The 22,563-nt window shown below is 35.8% G+C and overlaps 1 protein-coding gene across 2 annotated transcripts in view; it reads right to left on the bottom strand.

Moving 5' to 3' along the window:
- Window positions 1-614: 614 nt before the first annotated feature.
- Window positions 615-22,563, bottom strand: part of LOC129577584 (protein N-terminal asparagine amidohydrolase) — a 46,001-nt gene continuing 24,052 nt past the window's right edge. For both annotated transcript variants that reach the window (XM_055464919.1, XM_055464921.1), the window contains 7 exons: window positions 12,620-12,745; window positions 12,204-12,333; window positions 11,913-12,098; window positions 3,957-4,109; window positions 3,714-3,769; window positions 3,369-3,530; window positions 615-1,986 (listed from right to left, as the gene is read on the bottom strand). In XM_055464919.1, coding sequence (XP_055320894.1) covers window positions 1,861-1,986; window positions 3,369-3,530; window positions 3,714-3,769; window positions 3,957-4,109; window positions 11,913-12,098; window positions 12,204-12,333; window positions 12,620-12,742 — 936 coding nt within the window. In that variant the 5' untranslated portion in view covers window positions 12,743-12,745 and the 3' untranslated portion in view covers window positions 615-1,860. The remainder of the gene's footprint in view (window positions 1,987-3,368; window positions 3,531-3,713; window positions 3,770-3,956; window positions 4,110-11,912; window positions 12,099-12,203; window positions 12,334-12,619; window positions 12,746-22,563) is intronic.

The raw sequence follows: 22,563 nt of genomic DNA, 5'->3' as shown, positions 1-22,563 counted from the left end.
GAATTAAGAGAATATTCCGTTGATAGCATTTCCTATTACTATTCACTCATTTGTTTTTTTTTCTTCTTCTTCTTCTTCTTTGCTGTAATCATTGTGCTGCTTTGGCTTTTTTCTTCTGTTTATTCGTTTGTTTCTATTTCTCCAACAGCACCAAATCCAATTAATTAATGACTTAATTGTAACGCAGTTACTATCGGTGCATTTTAATTGGTCGAATTAGTCGTTGATCCAAAATTACCGCGACAGACAGAGAGAATGAGTCAAATGTACAGCAATTTGGTTTTTCTGTTTCCATTTTGCATAGAACTAATGTTCATTGAATGACGCAAATTTCTTGAAAACGATCAAAGGAAATGAGCACTTAAGAAGTGACATTGTAATCTCAATTAGAATTGAATTTGTTGAAGATGCAACAACGTCAACAATAGAATTGCATATCTTATATCACACCATATTTTTTGTTGTAATTTTTCTAATTATCTTCGATAATAATTCAAAGAATTTCAAGTCTGACGAAGACAACTTACCTCAAAGCAATCACAACAGATAAGATATTTTAATTGATTCATGATTTCGGAGGAGTTTAAAGAATTAACAAATAAAACTCGGTTCAATTTCTTTTTTTTTACTTAAATTTGGCTGTTCTGAAACTGAATACGTTTATTCTTTTCATTTGTTTTTGATTAAAAAAAAAATTATTCAACTAAAGTACATAAAATTGTTTCTTTATTGTTGTTTTTAATTGTAATTGATAGAAATGTTCATTATAACCGAAACGAAACGAAAATCAAGGTCGTTTATAAAGGGATTGAAATTTGTTCTTTTTTTTTTGTAGTATTTGCGCATTTTTGTCGCTGTTACTAAATTCGAATTGTTTTGATTTTATGTCAATCAAATTCACGTAGGGGAACGTTTCTTTTACAATCTGATTATATCGATATATTGGGATATATACAAATTAGTATCTTTTTCTTTCTCTTAAAAAAATGTCTTTTCCATATATGTATATAAAATTCAATAAAAACATTTCAAATCAAAATTCGCTTCGCCCGAATTACGTGTGAAAAGAGGTTACGGATATTCTTTGCCGTTTCTGTTTGGGCGAGAGCGGCCATTCGGAGTGTGAAGGAATTGTTCAAAGGAAGAAAAAACAATATGGTTTACTTATAAAAAAGACATTGCAATAAATTAAGTGAATTGATAATTGTCGATTTTTTGTTTCAGAACCGGGTTTGCGGCTATTTTCTTTAGCATATCGCACTTTTTTCTGTTCTCATCAAACTATTCGCCTCAAAAAGAAAACAGATTTATAATAATTGAAAAAACTCACATCATACGTAAAAGAATAACGATAATTAAATAGTAACGTAAAAATATCATTGATAACAATTGATGCGATTTTCCTTTCAAATAAACATTCATCATTTAAATGGAAAAAAAGGGTTTTTTTCTTTTTCTTTTTTTTTTATTCTGAATACACCCAAATGGTTTGTTTGCCGATTTGGTGCTAATTTATCTAGTTTTGATGGCAACTAATTGGTTTTCAATATATATAGAGAGATGGACAATAATACAAAGTGCATCCATATTTGATACTCTAACGGCGACGAAAAAAAATCCATTCATGATAAATGTACATCTTGCATTTGTATAAATTCCGTTTCTTTTCACTTGTTTTTCTATTCTTTTTTTTTGTCAAATGAAACTGAACTGAGGATTTATGGAATAGTCGTGTTTTTGTTTCTTACAGAATTTATGGAATAACACTTCTTGCTCTTTTTTTTCTTCTTTAAGCTGATCGAGTCAATTGTTTAACACAATCATGACGAGAAAAATAAAACCAAACAAGAAAAGGATTAATTAAAATCTTACTGGAGTCCAAGCGCCAGTCATATCGTCGCGTTGATAATAACGTGGCCGATTATCACGAAACACAGTCACCGCCGGAAATTGATTATCTTGAATATACTTCAACGTATCTCGAACCTGTTTCATTGCAGCGTCCATTCCATAAATTGCGTATTTCGAACCAAAAACAGAAACAAAAAAATTGAGATAGGCAAACGAAATTAGTGAAATAAATTGAGAAATTTGAAAAGAAACCAACAACAACAACAACAACAACAAAACGGGAGAAAATTGTGCGACTGGAGTAGGTAAAACGAGTCAAGTGTAAATAAAATTGTAAGAAGCAAACAAATCTGTCCGTGGCAAGTATTTCCAAGTAGAATTGTTTCTGTAAAACATTTACTAGCGATGGAATGTAATTATTCGGTGTATTTGTACCGTTTTTATATGGTGATACTCAATAAATATTGTTTGTACGAATGAAATGAAACACGGTGGACATGAGCGTGCATTAATTTAATTGTTCATCGAACTCACATTGGCTGGCCAACCGGCCGGGTGTCAATAGCAATTATGTGCGAAAATCGAAAGACGAATGCGCATATTATCAATTGGTAACGTTTATGAGCGGCTTAACAAGACAAAAATCGCTGGTAACATATTTATGAATTTAATTGAAATTTGAAATGGAGAGATATTGTATGGCAAAGCGTTTGGCATGCGATCAGGCCAACCAATGCTGCGAGAGAGAGTGTCACAGAAATGTAAATCCGCTAACTTGAGATTTGTCTATTTTTTTTACGGCAATAAATAAAATAAATTTTCGAGATGCGAACGAAAAAAAAAACAAAAAAAAAAAACATATAAATTTTTCATTTGATAATAGAAAAACTTGTAGTCATTAAATGCATTGGATGCTGAAATTTGCACTTGCTTCGTTCTATTCGATTGACGCGACGCAATACGATGTACTCGACCAAAGTAAAATGAACACAGAGAAAAAATAATAATAAAGAGATTGACGATTACGGAACTCTACATACGAATCGTTGTCGTACGACATCGTAAAAGTGACGGTAGTTTTTTTTTCTTTTCCGATGGTCCGAAAAATCTGTGCGAGTACAGAGCACACACACAGCTCGATGCGATGTACGCAAATTAAAATCGTTTAAGCTATAAAAATTGGCATTCTGAGATGCTTGACATCGCCAGCACCATCAACGTCTTACCAACCATCTGCAACTGAATTATTACAATATTAATAATGGTAATGATAATCGGTGAATTTGAAACACTTGATAGCCTCATAATCGGGGTATGCTATTGCATGTGTGCGGTCAATTGGCAACTGCATACACTCTTTTTTTTTCCTCTAACCAGGAGACAACACGAGATCGAGTGGCGACCAGCAGAAAAATGAACAATCTTCAACAATGAATTATATAAATGTCGAGTGTTGTGGCTTCGTTTCATTGCAATTTGCTCGCGTGCATGTACGCACACGGGACACAAACACCTACCTGTTTCGTGAAATGTGGTGGTTCCACTTCTGGACTGGTTGATAAATGCGTTAATAAAAATTCATCACTCTGAGCTAGCCATAGATCAACTCCTCGGATGGGATCATAATTGAACGGTCCTATGCGCAACATACCAGCCGCTGAATCATATATATCTAAAACCTGTTTAAAACCATCCCAAATTATGGAGAGATAAAGGAAAACGAAATGCATAAAATCGAATGTGATGAAAAAAATTAAATGATTTTTGTTTCACTTAATTTCTGCAAGCACAGATATTCTAAATTTTTCCTTTTTTTGCTTTTCTATTCATGCGCATTTTGATAGCCATTCATTCAAACTCACCGTTTGGCCGCCAGTAAAATTTCGTGCTTGGCGCAATTGCAAATCGGGACCTTTGTCTGGAATGAAAAGAATATATCGAATATTAGCGTCAGACAGACACTGCCAATTCCGTTTATAATATCAATGTTTTACACAGAGTCGGATCTTCGATTTAGTAGTTCCATTCCGATTAAATAAAATCGATTTATTCATGCAGAGGAAAGTGTGTTGCTCTTTTATTTCGAAGAGAATTCATTTACTCACCTGGAAATGAAGCTGGGAATATTTCACCGGTTTTTATGTTCACACCAACACCATAAATAATTGGCCAATTTGATTCACCTCGTATTGTTGTATTCAATTCGCCGACACAGGCTTGCGTTAAGTCGATTTCTATTGGTAGTTTATGAAATGACTCTATTTTTGTTGTATTTGGAAAAAGAGAAGAAAAACAAAAAATATATGTATATATAGCCAAAGTATATTTAACCATTATTTTTCTCTGTTTTGCAATGGCACATCAATCGCAAGTAATCATCATTGGAAGATTGCAACGATTCATTTTGCTCGAAATGTCGGCGGCATTCAAAGCAACTGCAATGTCAAAAGAGACACACGTACACACAAAATTGATACATTCATGTTCAGGAAAGTATTTGCCGATAAATTAGACATAGTTTGTCGAAACCAAAATATTGTACACAGTTCAATGCATTCCCGTTGTTGAGACCCAACTTTAAAGAGAGTGAAGAAAACAGCAGAGAATGAGAAAGAGAGAGAGAGAGAGAGAGAAAGAGAGAGAGAAAGAGAGAGAGAGAGAGAGAGAAAGAGAGTTTAAAGAGCCGTTTGGTCAAGCTATTAATTTAAGCTAGATAAATTATCATCGATAACTGATACTGGAGTCAAGGCAAACCAACTGCTCATACACACGAAACATCTATCTGTATTAAATTACCTTCATTATGTGCTAAAAATCCTTCTTCTATCTATCACAATGCGCTCAAACTGCTTGACCCGCATGTAAAATACTTGACCGAGACTGTCGACTCGATAGTGGAGCGATCACGCTTAAAAGTTTGTTATTCACATTTTTACACACTTTTTTGTGTATTTTTTTTTTGTTAGAAAAGTGTACACAAAAAATATTTTAATAAAATTTAAATAAAAACGTAAAAGATTTTGAAAAATGGTACGTTTGATAAAAAAAAATAGGCGAGAAAATATTTTAAGAAATAATATATTTGCAGTAGGGATATTAAAGACAGGTATCTGTTTGAACGGTAAGCATCCACATCCACATACTCAAGTCTAAAAAATTGAATCGTTTAATTTTTAATAATGTATATATATTACTTGTGGCTTCGGCATCGAACCATCGAATGGTCACTGAGTGTGATAACAAGTCGAAGGCATTTTGTGCACCAATATGTGGGTGTGTATGTGTTATTTCAATATGATAGCGATACAATGAGAAAACGCACCAATTTATACAGATTTCAGAACGCATATTAGTTATATTCAAATAATTCAACGTTTGTTCCATACGATCGAAATCTAAATGGAGTTTACTTGAACAAGCAAGCTAAAGCCGAATTTCATGCTCGATTCGAAACGAAAAGTAAAGAGAAGCCACCGTCACTACCGTATCGCTAGCACCAACCATTTGGAAATTGGAGACTCTGTCTCTATTCCTCTGTGTAGCCCAAACATTAACGAAACTCCCATGAAAAATGGCATCAAATGACCGGAATGCGATAACGATTTCCAAAGTTTCTTAAAGCGAGTGCCGCAAACAAACACACGTATGAACAAATGCGCACGATGACCACCAAACACATCCGAACGAACAGTTGGAAGAATTATGAACAGTGTTCCGTTTATCAGCATCGCCATTGGCCCATTACACATGGTGTGCATCTTAATGTCTTTTTGCTTCGCACATTCGCCTACCGAAATCGAAATGAATCACTCTCGTTCTCTGTCTCCCTCATCTTTCGTTCGTTCTCTCTCTCTCTCTCTCTCTCTCTCTTCCTCTCTTGCCATCGTTCGACGGCGGATAAATTGAATGAATGTCGGTCATTTAACTCGTTTTGTCAAACGATTACACCGACAAAATCAATCAGTTAGGATTTACGTTGAAAATCTGCACAAATGTTTCCGTGTTTGTCATGTCCCTCCCGCTCAAAATTACCCGGTCGTTAAATAAATTTGACACAATCGAAATCATTTTGATTGGCAATGTGATGAAACCAAATCACTTGGTAATCGAATGAATATTTCAAGTCTTCTTCAGATGTCCATTTACCTTGTTGTTGCTGCTGCTGCTGCTGCTACTGCTGCTGATGATAATGATGATGCTGCTGCTGATGCAGTGATCAGGTGTATTTGATATGTGTAGTTATTTTTTTTCTTGATAGTTTTGGATATGTCGTTTCACATCTTAATTCTCACAAAGACTTTGCTTCATTATTCAATGGCATCTGTTTTACAAGCATGTGAAAATTGGATTTCTTTGTTGGCCAGCTGGCTGGATGGTTGGTTGGGAATGATTGCATTTTTGGCTGAATTCGGACCATGTTGCTATTCATCTTCTTAAATTACGAATTTGAATTTCTAATCTCAATCTAAAAACATGAATCAGTGTTTTTCCTGCCATTTTCCCTGTCTGATGCTTACATATGCTCGATCCTTCTGCTTCTTTCTTTAGTTTTCTTTTCTCCATCTCTTTCACTTCGCTCCCCGTTTATCGGTGAGGTGTGTAAGTGTATGGTACATGCTGTTAAATGGTCAGTGTTTGCTGCTGGTTGTCGCATAGAGAAAATCAAAAAGGAGCATAGTTCCGAGCGAATCGATTGTGAACAAGCATAAGTTGGGCAGCAGCAACAGAATCTGTAACTATAAATCGAACGAGTTGCTTTCCTCGTTTGACCATAGACACAAAGCACATTCACTCAGTGCAACATACGTTCGTAGCTGCCTGCTTATCCCAGTTGCTGACTGCCTCCCCCGTCGAAAAAAGGACAAAACACAAGCAAATGAGAACGAGAAGAAAAAAAAAATAGAATGCACCACCATCATTTTCTCATCGATGATTTGGTTCGGCGTCTCGAACCGATTCACTTCTACGGCTGTGTTTGTGTTTTTGAATTGTAGTCGCTGAAGTCATCGTCTTTCGTTGCGGGCAAAGGGGAATTTAAATTTTATGCAGAACAGGATTGAGAGGGACAATGCACTGGCCTATAGAACTATGATATCTAGCTCGGTGACGTGAAATCAGTGTAAACGTTTGTGTGTATCTATTCTTAATTCACTTTATCTTTTCTAAATAGAATAGGAAAAATGTTGCAAGTACTTTGCACGTGCACATCTCCAGAGCAGGCAAACACACTCAGTGAGAGCCAGATAATATTGATACGTAAATGGAATTAATCGACGACACTGCACGGTACACCATGCATACACACATGTCTTTCTCTCTTCTGTCCACTCATCGAAAGCGTGTACCGATTTTCAACCCGTCCATAAATGGATAATATGCGACATTGTAATATTGTCCGGCGGTATCATATGGTCATATGTGTGTGCACTGTGCATGATATGTTTCTATGCTGCTTTTTGTTTTCCTCGGCATATTGAGCGACAGAGGGAGAGAGAAAGCGAAAGGCATAAGGATCTTCTCAGGTACTCCGTATTTTCTCTTGTCGTAGCACGCATTGATGCGATGCCCATGTTTTTGCGAAACGGATGTGTAACATAATAATTTATTCGACTAAAAAGGACATCGGACACTGGGATTAAATTAATCAGAAAATTGACGATAGACGATGATATTGAATTAAATTCGTTGGCATGTTTTGGTCAGCCCTTCATACTCTCTAGCTCTCTCTCTCTCTTTTTCTCTCTCTCTCTCTCTCTCTCTCTCTCTATCTTTCCCATTCTCTTGGCCATACATGCGTGGGTACGGTTTTCATAACAAATCCACGTGTAACGGTTTGTTATTGAAAATTGTGTTTGACTTCACCGCCTTCGATACGATGGACTGGATTCGTTCGTTGCATCTGGGCAACATCTTTTTTATATAAATCTGGATGTTCGTTGAAGGCATACATATTCTTCGTACAATTTATTACACATATTCTTCACTTGCGTTGGTTTTCAGCCAAGCGAAATTTTCGTGAGTTTTTTTCATATACAGATGTGCTCGAAGCGCCATCTCAATAACCCCAGGCAAAGCAAGTGTCATCAGATGTTGAACCAACAATTTAATTGAAAATATTGATGCAACGAACAGATAATTGAGGCTGTGAGTATTCAGAACTCATGACTCACTTTTGCGAATTTTTTTTTCTTGATGAGGTTCAGAATGTTTATTCCTGTATTGCCATTTTCATTCTCACAGCCTCAATTGTTCTTCGTTATTTATTGATTTCAGAACAAAGTATCAAAGAAAACTGAAATAACATTGACATCTTTTTATAACATTCACTTAGCCTAAGGGGCTTAGGTAATCAACACTCCCAATTTCGAATTAAAACCAATTCCACCAATTCTCATGTTTGTTCTGCTGTCTTTCACCTATATTCACTGTATTTCATCTTGAGTATAGTTTAGATTTTTAACTGGCAACCAAAAGTGCAAAAAGAACGCTTTGGAAAAGAAAACATTTTAAACAATTTTTGAATCGACTTTCAATATGACTTTTTCTTGTTTGTTACTATACATTGCATTCAGCTGTGTTTGAAATGTCAAACTGTCGAACGCTTCAAGCGATTTGTTCTGTACGTTTTACACGTGGAGAATTTGTGGATATTAGGAATTACTGTTTTTTGTATGTTGAGTGAGTGTATTGTTTAATAAAAATAAAAATTGAACTTAAAAATTGTGAATAGAAAAAACATACACACACAAAAAATTATAATTAATTTATGTAGAACCAATCATTGACATTTCACGCCATTTTATTTAGAATCATCAACTTTTTTTGAAAGCCATCGATATATGTTTCAGCCCGAAGGAATTGAGATGGCGCTTGTGTAAGACATGAGACACTCGAATACCCAGGAATACATACAGCGCAAGCCAGACGTGTTTTCAGCCTGATTTGTTAAGATGTAATTTTCGTGGTTCAAAAGGTACTTCATATTTATAGCTTTTCTCGAGAGAGGGAGAGAGAGAAATAGAGAGAAAGAGAATTGTCGCCAAAAGATTGGAAAAATGGATGCATTATGAATGTAAATTAATTTCAGATTAAAATGTAAATCTCGCATAATAATGAGCCAATTTACATGAATATGAACGGCATTGCTGTGAATGACTGGAACAGTCCATACCGCCGCTGCCGTAGTCGTCACCACTTTCGGCCCAACTTAATTTAAAACAAGCTCAAATAAACAACAATTGCATTCCAATTCAGTTTAAAACCGGAATTTAAACAAAAATTTGCATACAATACGAAATGGAATCGATGTTTGGACCCTGTAAGCAACGGTAATAAAATTCAATTAAACACAAAATGTGTGTGTGTGTGTGTGTGCGAAGATCAAAACCGTATAATAACAACAAGACACTGTGCAAATATTGACAATGAATTGCCATACAATATATGGATTTCATAGAAAATTTTACACTCACACACGAAGCAGCAGTTCGGCAAAACCAATCGATGTATTGGATACACAATACGACGGCATACAAAAGCATATATGTGCTCACAAGGATCTTGAAGTGCTCTTAGCATTTATAAAATTACATTGCACTCAACTGCATTCAAAATTGTATTAGATTCGATGTAACGACGCATCACTCACTCCTTGTGCATGTGATGATGGGGAGAGAGGGAAGAACGAGACGAAAATCAGAGAATAATGAATGCACAAATCTGTTGCATTGTGTGTACGACGAATCGGAGAGAGAATATGGTAAATAATTATATGCAAACACAAAACACATTATTATTGACTAATTTAATTTAATATGTTTGCATATTGATGTTTATGTATGCCAATTTACTTTAACATTTTCAATCTAAAATGGCAGGCAGCAATCGTAAGAGACGACGATATGAAACTACAGCAGAAGTTTAAAAAACACAACAAGAAACACACACACACACACACACACAAAGATTTGCAAATACGAGACTCGAAAATGACGACACTATGAAAGAACTAACGACACAGAATGAGACATATGATGATAATAGATGTGCTAACATATGTTCCCGTTTGCTGTTATTTTTTTTCCTATTCTTTCGTCGATTGTGCCCGAAGCGAATGCATTCCGTGTCGCTCACTCCCGCTTATTTATTAAACACACCGAACAGCACGTGAATATTGGTGTATTTGTGTTTGCTGGAGTGCATCATTCGATTTGCAATTGATAGAGTGAGTGTAAAATTGCTCTGAAGATGTTTCACAAATTAATTTTAATGCAATCGAAATTGAGATTGGCAACAATATCGAATTATATTTGCGCGGTAACTGAATATCGGTAGCCATTGTTTGAAATGAACGAACGAACGAGCAAACGAAACTACGACGATGATTGTCGGCTGCTTAACAAAAGTCTAAGATTCAGCCGACTGCATCTACCACTGATGAATGCAAACATAACGAAAATCGATTGAGAGCTTCGAATCGAAATAAAATCATCGCTTTGGTTGCACCGAGTAAATGGTAAATAATCTTCTGGACATCTTGTTAACTCGATGTTACATGTTCGATGAGCATGTAAAATGTCAACTTTTGTACGTACAAACGTGTACATGCTCATAAAATCCTTCCTAATTTATTTCATTTACAACCGCCGTAAATCAACTTGTTCACATTTACACTTGGCAGCTGAGAAACAGTGCGAGAGAGAGAGAGAGAGAGAGAGAGAGAGAGAGAGAGATAGGGCGAAGGGAGTTCGTTGAGTTTAAAACGTGCGCTGGCTTTTGATATTTTTTCTCATATGTTGTTTTATGATTTGTTCAATAGGTTTTTGATAAACGCGCAATAATTCAAAGGAGTCAATTTTAATCGTTCGTAATTCTCTGTGAGAATGCATTTAAAATCAAATAAACCATTTGGTTTTGCGCTGATTATTTATTTTTCGAAAGTTTTATAGCCGAATCAATATTTATATACACGTATAGAGGCGAAATTAAACATTTCATCAGAAGTCATACACAAAGAATCAGCTGTTAATGACTGCCCACATAACGAAACATTATTAAATCTATTCGAATGCAGACAAGAAAGCGAGAGCAATAGCGTGTGTATGTGAAAGAGAATGTATGACAGTTTCTTAAATGCAGACGCGCATATGTATAAATCATAAGTGCAACCCTCAACTGTAATATAATAAGTTCAAAAGAACGCAATTAACGGTATTTGATGTGGCCATTAATGGTCATTCATTGATGCATTGGCCCCAGTTGATTCGGCTTAATCTAAAGTAGAAATAAAAGGGATTCCGAGATGCTATGCATTCATTATTGCCAACAATTGGGACTGATATAAAACAATGGAAAAACCATTCAATGCAGACATTCCACACTGTTGCCAAAAAGAGTTTAGGCACACAAACTGTAATATGAAAATTGAACCAGAGAAGGAAAAAAGACGCATTGTGATTCGATAACCGGCAAATGAGTCAAAAGGAGGGGAATCATAAATTGGAATCTGTGTGCCACTAGAAAATAGCATAAATTGAATTAAATGACCACATAAATCTGTTCTCAATTAATAATTAAATCGAATCAATATCGAATAATTAAATGATGTTTGATTCTAATTCGCTTTCGTTTCGATTCACTTACAGTGATCTCGTTGGCTCTGCTCTTTGCTTTTCAATATTTTTCATGCGTTACACACACACACACACACACACACACACACACACATTCAATTTCATTTGATTTCACAGTGAACGCACATATCGGAATTGTGAAATATGGAAAATGGAGTACAAAACTACAGCTATGAAATAGCTTCAACTTCTTGACCCCTGTCAATTAAATGTATAACGTCTGTGTTCAGCGCACTCATACTCAAAATGCGATCGACGACCACATTTATCAATTGTACTACCAAAACATCGTATGTGTGTGTGTTTTTTTTTTTGCGCCGACAACAGCCACGACATTTCGAACAAAACTGTGCACCAGTAATTGATATCAGAATATTTCAACGCTTCGAATCGAGGGAAAAAAAATCATTTTAATTGCACTCTACTTACGCATTATGTTATAAAATAAGTCTTCAGCATAGCCGCCCGGTTGGTCTCTGTAGCCACCAATCAATTGCAATTCTATTCGACCTTCTGGATAACCGAATGCTAAATTTTGAACTCTGTGTACCATGGTAGATACTGCCTCATCCGTTCCATTGCCATCTAAATGAGCCAGCGCAACAGCACCAGAACCTAACATTTAGAAACATGCATTACCATTTGATTAGTTATTATGAATCGATGTTTGACGGTTTTAAATTTGTTCAATATAAGAAAAAAAAAAACATAATAGCTTACCTGAATGTCTAACTACAACTATAATACAAGTGGTGGCATCGTCTGCACCAATAATATTCACATTTTTATCGTGCGTTGCAACTGCTGCCATTTCCCTTTGGCCAACATATAACAAACCTACTGGACCGATCTGTTTGTGAAATCGAAACAAACGAATTGTGATTATGATCAATAGCTAATTTTTTAAAAATGTCAAATGAAATTGAACAGTTAATTTAAATGAATCGCAAAATCACAATGCATTTCGAATCAATAAAGTGATTCGCCATAATGATTTTTTTTACTGAAAATAACAAATTTTCAAATTGACATTCTACATTAAATGAGTCACTTTTAATGCCAAACTTTGGAATCAAATTTCAAACCATTCAAATATCAAAGTGTCACATTGTGTGCACACAACGGGATGAACTTACCGTTTTCGTTGGTATCGAAACCAGTTGATTGGCATAATCTCTGTATACGGGATGTTGCATGAACAATGACATTGTGTCGGACGGACAGTCATCTTGTAAAACACCATTTAAGACCAAAACCATTTTCTGTAATGCAAACGAAACGAAAATTGTTTATTTGTTTGGAAGAGAAAAGAGACTGTGCCTAAGTGTTTTATCATCAGCAGTTCATCAGCGTGTGGAGAAATTAAAAGTATAAACAACGAAGTGCGATGTGAATAGGACAATGAAGTACACCAAAATCAAAAACAGACAAGAAACACACATACACACACACACACACACACACACACACACACACGAAAAATAACAAAACTGATCACGAATCATGAATCTTGATAAATTTTTCCTGCTCAAATCGAGTGTGCACACTTTTCCGAAGTGCTGATAGTGTGCGGCGCACACAATATTGGACCGAAAGAGGAAATAGACAAAAAAAATAACACGAAACGGCGATGACAAAACGAACGCGAATTTAGAATTAAATTATGCCAAGTAGAATGCAAAAGAGACGGCATCTGCGGGGCACAAAAACAACAACCAACCGGAGAGAAGAAAAAAAAGCACGCGACGAATAAATAATACTTTCAACATCATTTTTATCAGCATGAATCAATGCCACTGTGAGAGATGTTTGCTGTCTCCATACAGTTTTCAGGAAACACACACACACACATAGAGAAAGAGAGAGAGAGAGAGAGAGAGAGAGAGAGAGAGAGAGAGACACGCCGTCAACCAAATGTGGTTTGGAGTAAGCGCGCGCATTTCCATTTGTTTATTACTGATGCATGTTGTGGCTGCTTGGCACAATGAATGTTTTGGCTATCGCTCTCTGTCGCTTGTCTCTTCGAAATTTTGCCGATTTCATTTAAATGTAATCGCGCTCGCGCTTTGGTCACAATTGCAAACCTAGAGAGAAAGAGAGAATGAGAAACCGATAGTGCAAGATCACTATGAGAACCGAATAGACAATAATGGCGCGACAGATGACGATATGAATATTTTTAAGTTTACATCTTTTTTTTCCAGTTGAAGCCTTTTCATTTAATGTTATATGTGTGCTATTTTATTTGATCGCGAGCGAATGTGCGCTTGCGCTCAATATTGTCCCAACTGAAGAGACATTCGTCGAATGGATGGGCGCTTGCTCAAGCGAGAAATCGGTTGCAATGAGAGACGAACCATTCCAAAGTCCCTTAAATAGTTGCAATCGATTGTAAACTTATTTATTTGGTCCGTGTGTGTCGTTCACCGAAATCGTGATTTAGATCCGAGTTCGGATTTCATTTCGTGTATGCGCACTGCCTTCCTCTTCTTCTTTTTCTTCGATTCAATCTACCTCGTTCTTCCTTTCTCGCTTCGATTCGGCTTCGAAATTGTAATCTTTTTCTATGGTTTGGATGGTCGATGTCGGCGAAGTATTGCGACTGAGAGTTTCAATGTTCATTAATCGTTTTGCATTTGCAAACGACGGTCAAATAATTAGACTTTAGAATATATTAAATGCCCATTGCACAAATAGAAAATAACTACTAATGACGACTGACAGTTGATGGAGCACGCTGCCCAATTGAAATGGCCAAAACAATGTATGGAAAGAAATTCGCAACCATCTGGAGTAGTGAAGAAAACCGATTACAATTATTTGTGATGTGTTTCGCCTCACATAGACTTTGTTCACTCTCTCTCGCTCTCCGGTGAATAGATATATTGTTTAGAAACGCATGTTCGATTGCAGAATTGTCTTGGACAAACGAAACGATATATCATTCCGAGACCGAAGCAACGTACATAAAATGTCAACATCATGACAAAAGATTCACAATCGCACAAGGCAATTAAAGCGGGCCGCTTTTTTTGCTTTTCCTTCAAATTCGCAGTTTAGTGTTGTATGATTTGCTTGAATGTACTTTTTGATTGCACGCTTTTTCTGTATGTGCGCGTGTATTTTCCGTCGTCATTGCCATTTTTGCATAGAAATTGCAACTGTACGCGATTATCGTTACGTCGTTGATGTTGTCGGCGGTGTGTGTTCTTTGTTCATTCTTCGATTTTCTTCGTAATGCGTTTCCGGCTGTGGCAGAGATGGCAAATAGAGCTCAACAATATTTCGAAACTATTCAAAATCTCATCCATAATAGATAGCAAACAATTTATCTGTGTCGCCAGTGCATGCATTGAACGCTGTTCAAAACTTATTGAGAAAATACATCGCATTATTTTCTCTCCGTTTTTTTTTTTGTGTGTGAGTTCTCTCACCCCTCTTCCTCTGGACGCTTTCTCTCTATATTTTGTGGGTTCTTGATGTTTGTTAATTTGACAATTGACCATTGGCTGTATGAAAACGGACCGATGTGAATCGAGCGAGCGGCACAACGTAATAGGATTCGATTAATTATTTCTGAATGGTCAAGAAAAAAGAAACAGATTGTTCAAATGCAAATGTGTGATTGTAAATCATCTGACACGAAAGCACATCAAAGTTGCTAAGTATGTTTATGCGTTTACAGTATATTTCGGAATAATTTTATGCGCTAGAAAATCGATTAAGCTGAGGCAATAGGCTCGCTCGATTGTCGTGTCTCTTTGTTTCTATCGTTAGATTCAATAACAAATGCGATGCACTGAGATTAAAGTTTATGCTAGAGCCAACATCATGGCTTTTGTTTTGGTTTGATGGGTCTGCTCTGGCTCGCGATTACATTGCTCCTCACTTCACATCACACATACGCTCCAACAAATCAACAAAATTAATGCGCTTAACTCTTTTTTTTTTAAATAAATCTTATTCTCGGCTCATGGTAATTTCAGCTTGTGCAACAGCATTTATCATTGCGACTGTTCTCCAAATCGCTTTCAATTCACATTTTACACGGTGATTCAAATAGAGAGAGAGAGAGAGAGAGAGAGAGAGAGAGAGAGAGAGGCACACACCACATTTTCACACATTTAGTTGAAATTATGTACACTTTTGTTCATTTGCAATATTAGAGATCGAATTTGAGCACAAAATAGCGCACGACGAGATGATCTCAAAAAATAACAGCAACAACAAAACCTAAATACCAAAAGAAAAAATCGACATGTTAGAAGATACAGAACAATTGCTAGCCATGTTTTTCTCTCGGTCAACGAATGCTCTCGGAAAGTATCTACAAAACAAATCTCTCATTCGGAAAATAAATGATGTAAATTTTCAACGAATATTTTGTTCTCTGTTCTTCTCTCGTCTTCAGTGTTTGCATTTCATCATTTAAACGTGATCATTCCATGTGTTTGTTGAAATAAATTACCATATTTCTCATTCTCAAAAGGAATCCACCATTGAACGTTGCCGAACATGACACATATGAAATTACCGTACACAATGAAAAATCAACGGAACATTACTGATTTTTCTTTGGTTCTTTATACATGAATAGGCCGATCATATATCCGGTGGATAAAGTAGCTTGACTTGATGGAGAAAACTTATTTAGACACAAAATGAAAATTTGATTCGGTTGAGAAAAAGTTTTTAGATTGAAAAGCAAGTATGACTTTTGGGGCAATCGAAACATTCTATAAAATGAAAGTTAATTAAGCAATATTGGTGGTACTTTCCTGAATATACACAATACAAGAAGTAGAAAATATAGAGTCGACGTTATTTTTAGCAAAACGAACATAGTTCGATCTAAAGGAAATAGAACCCATCTTACAGCGATATGCGAAATATATTAAACGTCTTTTGATAGATAAGTATTGGTCATTAAGTAAATCAGATTCGGTTCGACTTAAAAGGAAATAGCTTTATCAATTGCGTGTGTTTGGCGTTGTATATTTTTTTCTTCTATAACAATAACAATTTGTGTGTGCGCTGTGCATGGAAAATGTTTTTTAAAAGCGATCTAACATTCCTACCGGTTCATCTCCAGCTATTGTCATGTACCGCGAAGGTCTTTTGGCTGAGCGGGAGGCGTAGAACTTACGCTCGAAACAAGATCCAACGATAATGAGAACAATTAGATGGTGAAAAATAACGAAACATTCTAAAGGAGTGAGAAATCATTTTTTTCATATATTCACAATCAACCAGGGGGGCCAGCAGTGACAGATGGGCCACAAACATTAAACTTGACAGATATGTCAAGTCGGACGCCCTAAGTTTCTTCCAACTGTCATTCATGCGACTGTCAGTGATATTTGAAGTGTATGTTGAAAAGGTTTTTGTGATAATGTTTCTGTAGGATTTGACGAAAATATTACTTTTTTTTTAGTTCTTGATTAATTTCTCTTTTATATTATTTTACTACAGAAACATCATCACAAAAACCTTTTCAACATACACTTCAAATATCACTGACAGTCGCATGAATGACAGTTGAAAGAAACTTAGGGCGTCTCCATCCAATCAAAATATGTCAAAACAGTTGTTCGGACCACCGTCAAAATGGAGGCGCCTTCGTCGATGTGACCCAATGCTGGCCCCCCCTGCAATCAACGTCCTCATCGGAATTTACGAAAGTTTAGCGAAAAGAATGTTGATGATTCCTTTCCACGCAAACCATTTTCACTAGCATTCTTAACAGCGATGGAGAAAACTTTGCATCAATGCAAAACAAACCGGAAAAATCTGAACGCGTTGAAACTTATGCAACACATGAATATTTCCATTGTCTTTGCTGTAGAAATAAGAGGAAGAGCGACGGTATTGTGTAGATTTATTGAATGAATTTCGCTTCGGAACAAAATTAGCTTTGTTTTGAGTAGGAGCGAGAACAATGTATGCTGTAGCCAATCGCAATGAAGTTCGTTTGCACAAAATGATTTGATTTCATTTCATTTCGATGATTGTATTTAAAGAATTCATTCGTTGAATCGAAAGAATAGTGTTAAAAATTAAATTCATGTGAAACATTTGTTACTGATGATTACTTAATTTTTAGCAGCAGATTTTTGGTTAAATATTTAACCGTCATTTGCAAATCAACGCTCAACAAAATGCATTCGCACAAATAATATTTGTATACACAAATTGTTTTCTTTGTGTGAGTTTCTGTGGTTGATTTTTGATGACGATGCATACATAAAATCGAACTGAATCAATCGACTTAGAACTGAAATACAATGAACACACCGAGTAGTTTAGTATATATGCATTAAGACTCAAATTGGCTTATCGACTCGATGGAAATAAAGTATGCAAACCAATTTCAATATAAAAACCATGCGTTGAACGTTGAAGAAATGCCAATTTAGCATATGGTACAGTTTAATAAAGCCTGTCTAGGTACAGTTCAACAGTCAGTCCAATCAACTGCCAACGTATGACATTTAATTCCGCTATTTAATATCATGGACAAGGATTTGAATGGGTGTTTATGTGTAGTCAGGATGATCTTACGTCGTTGATTAATAAAAAATGTATTTAAATGTCGATGAGAATAGGGAATAAACACCGGAGAGAAAAAAAAAACTACGATGACACGGTCGCGTGGATGTGTCATAAAAAATGTTGGAGGATGCACCTAATTATAAGCGTTAGAATTGTTATTCACATATAGCACGCTGTGACTGAACTGTTTATAACGTTGTAAAATGATGCTTACACGGCGACAAGCAAATTTACTTCGGATGATTGTTGGTGTAACGAAAGAACAGACGGCGACTATTGGATAATAAATTTGGTGAGACGGTTGTTAGCGGAATGGATATGTAAATCATATCGATGCAAAAACATTCTTTTTCTATGGTGTAAATGAATACTTTTGAACCGAAATTTTGTCATTTATCAGCCAGTTGATGTAAATGTTAACGTTGAAAAAAAAAACAATCTAAATTTCATTATAATTGCAGAAATATTTGGATGTTCAAGAGAAATCGCCTTGAATCTCGATCCGTGCAAAGGAAATCGTCAAAATTCACTTTATCAGAGACTTGTCACAATACATCCACTGGAGCTGAAGCCATGTGAAGCCTTGAACTTCGAGCGAACTGCCCATGTTGAATTTAATGCAAAAATATGGCTGTTAAATAAGCATCATAAGCTGAAACATGTTCCATTCACATATATACACTGGGTAGAAGCTAGAAAATTGAATAGATATCATTCGAGCTCGCGGAATTTATAGAATAATAATTCGGAAAATTGCAACGAAAATGATGAAGAGAGCAAACCGACTACACTCATCGATTTTTCAAAGTCCAGTTAATAAAACAGACATGTTTATTTGTTGTATATGCCAAATGTTTATTGGTTTTCTATCAATTCAATAAGAAACCCATTTGGACACGCGTCTCACAGAATCCAGCGCATAATTTGTAATCGCCCATTTATTTTCAAATATCTGCACATGCTTGCTGTCCGTGTCATTAATATATGAACTGCTGAGAATAAAAGGCTGACGATTGCAGGTTTTTCGCAAAAGCGGGATAAAAATCAGTCGCACGCAAAAGAGACATTTCAAAAGGTTGCACGCAAACGGAACATTTTATTTTGTCGCATTTCGAATTTTCAAGCCGTGATTACAACAACAATATACTTCTCTCTTGCGTGCAACCTTTTGAAATGTCTCTTTTGCGTGCGACTGATTTTTATCCCGCTTTTGCGAAAAACCTACAATCGTCAGCCTTTTATTCTCAGCAGTTCATATGATATAAGGCTGTGAGAATGAAAATGGCAATACAGGAATAAACATTCTGAAACGCATCAAGAAAAAAAATTCGCAAAAATGAATCATGAGTTCTGAATATGCAAAAGTGAAACATGAATTTACATGGGCAGCATAGGAGGTTCATGGTTCACTTTTGCGTATTCAGAACTCATGATTCACTTTTGCGATTTTTTTTTTCTTGATGCGCTTCAGAATGTTTATTCCTGTATTGCCATTTTCATTCTCACAGCCTCATATTATGTTGTTGTTGTTGTTGTTGTTGTTTTTTGCAGTCTGTTCCATTGGAGTGTGAATACGGTCGTCGAGCGCGCAGGCACGCAGAGACTCTAGTGTTACATTAGGCAATTTTTACCAAACAGCCGAAGATGAAAAGCGCGTAATATGAATATATTTGTAATGAATTTTAAATATGTTTGTATTGGTTTAGTACACGATTGGTGCTGTTCATTTTTTTCTCTCTCCTCTCTCTCCATCACATATATGCCTAATGTGAATGCATCAAGAGTGCAGTTTGTGGCAATTCTAAATGTCTCTGCTGTGCTTGAACGCACAGTGAGCGCGCCAGCGAGGTTCAGAAATCCCATGAATGGAATATATTTGGCTGGTGCTCAAATGATCAATATTTGTTTATGTATTGTACACATGTCGCACGCGCTTTTATTTTTCGTTCATCTTTGTCTTGCGACCACCTGTGGCTTCACAATATTTGCAATCGTAAATCTCTTCTCCTTCAGCAGTCTCAAGAGAAGAGACGAAGCGTGCATTCGAGAAAGAAAAGTGTGCATCTACGAATGGTTTTCTATTCGCTTGTAAAATTCATGTAATTGGAAGTGATTTAACAAGGAACAAAATAAACAACCGGTCGTTTTTCTTACCTCATAGCGGTTTTTTTTCTGTGTGAGTGTTTTCAATGAACACTGTTCATTGATAAAATGTCAAAATGCGTCGCAATGAGCATTTTTTTTTCTCTACAATTTTAGGTCTTTTCCGCAGAATCAAGCGACTAATTTACCCATAATGCATGGTTTTTGACGGCTAAATCGTTATAACGAAATATAGATAATAAATGGTTTGAAGAAAAAAAAAACCAATTAAACACATTATCGCGTTGTCTCGAAATGTCATTTATATTTGATTTTTGCTCTCTAAATGCCAGTGAGTGAGTGAGAGATAGAAAAAAAGGTTGGCATGAATAGACGAATGAAATGCCAAATTGAAGAAGAACGACCAATATATAAAAATTTGTTTAAGTCCAAGCCGCCTGTAATGTATCGCTCGTATCGCGCGGTCGTCAATTGACGAAATTAAGTAAATTCATTGAAATTGACAGGCGGCCGAACAGCCAGAGAGATAGAGAAAAAATGTATAACGATCATTCATACCATCATAAAAGCGTATTCGCATGCTTTGGCGACCGAGCTTCAACAAATAAATCAAACGTCCACCACTACACAATCTACTGCCTCTGCTATTATTGTGGTTATTTTTTGTTGTTGTTGCGCGAAAACGAGGTTTTCCTTATCTACATCGCAGCCGATTGGAGGATTTGCTAGAACCAATCAAAATTCAATAGACTTTGTTTACGCGAATGTTTGTGTATTTAACGAAAAAAAAAAATGTTATTTGCATTTCAACGAACGTGTTGGTAGTGTGTGTGCGAGCGTTTGCGGTGGATTCGTCTCTCTTTGTATATTCACCCAAATCAACGGGCAAGCTTGAATAATTATAAAATAAACGAACGCGAACTGAAACATTGTCAACACACAAAATACCAATCATATCCACAATGGATGATAAATTGAAAATTAAAAATGGAAAGAAGAAGCAAAAAAAAACGAAGAAACAGCGCACAGTCACAATTTCAGCAATAGGAATAATTAAGTTTTCGAACGGCTTTTGTTGCGCTGCGCATTCACCACACACAAAAACGCTCAATGTGTGCATGAACAAAAGCTTAAAGGAACGTGAACACAGAACGAACGAAGAATGAAGAGTAGAAAAAAAATAGCAGCACATTTAAATGAACATCACAATCGATCGCAACGCAGACAGACGAACAAATGAATAACAAAAATCGGCAATACACTTTTTTTCATTTCTTTTTCTTCTTCTTCTTTTTGATATGTGCGCGAGCGGTGATACATTCGACGTTGCCCAGCTCACAATGTTTACCACGAAACGATATTATGACTAATGAATAAACAATCATGAATTGAAGTGAATTATCATATTTTCTATATCATGTTTGGTTGTGCTTTGTTCGACTATTAGAGATTCAGTTGTTCGGACTTTCCGCCTTTTTCAATTGTGCACTTTAGAATTTAATTATATTTTATTAACACGACCATTGATCATTCAACGTTTTTACAACGATTTTCACGTCGTTTCTTCTATTTTACCAGCAATACATCGAGGGTTTTGGAGTAACCTAACTGTACCAACTATCGTAGTACATTCAATAGAGTATTTTCTAAAGTTTTGTGCAATCAAGTTTCAATCGAAAAAATGTGATTCTTTTGTTAGAAGGTATTTCAAAAAGAGACAAATATATCGATAAAACCTTAAATCTTGATTAAGATCAAATTATTCAACAATTAGTTCAACCATTTTTTTCTATAAGAAATTTCCTTTGAAATAGAAAAAACGTGTTTTTTTTCATCTAAATATTCTTCAAAGTTTAAAATCGATTTAAAATGGGTTTTGTCATTGATATAGCTTTATTTTACAAATAGAAAGTAATTTGGATAAAAATCGATTTGGAGAAGTCAATTGGTGAAAATGCGTCAAACTCTCCGATATATATATGTGTGTATGTGTGACCAGGAAATGATGGATGTCATAAATCATAACAAAACACAATATATCGATGCAAAGTGGCACAGGTCAATTTATTAAATTGTGGATATGTGTCATTTTTTATTTGAAAAATGTCGTTTTCATTGATTTAAACAAAATCTGTTTCGATATTATGTTAATCGTTGCGTACAATTATGATTCATCGATTGGGACTTTCTTCCCCTAATCTTCAAGCCAGGCAGTATTTGCATCGCGACTGTATCGGTTCGTGTGCCGGTGTTGTGTGTATTCAAAATATATGCACAACTACAATAGACGACAGAACGACACGACGCATGAATAAATCATCCATACGAATCATCCGTTCAATCATTTTTCCTCCACTGTATTAGAGGCTATTTATATTTCGTGTGCTCATTTACGATTCATATGCGATACGTAGATAGAAATTAA

This window comes from Sitodiplosis mosellana, unplaced genomic scaffold, assembly GCF_009176505.1.
Source record: "Sitodiplosis mosellana isolate CC-2019 unplaced genomic scaffold, AAFC_SMos_1.0 Smas_scaffold_6197, whole genome shotgun sequence".
NCBI classification, from domain to species: Eukaryota; Metazoa; Arthropoda; class Insecta; order Diptera; family Cecidomyiidae; genus Sitodiplosis; species Sitodiplosis mosellana.
This window is presented reverse-complemented; position numbering and strand designations above follow the sequence as displayed.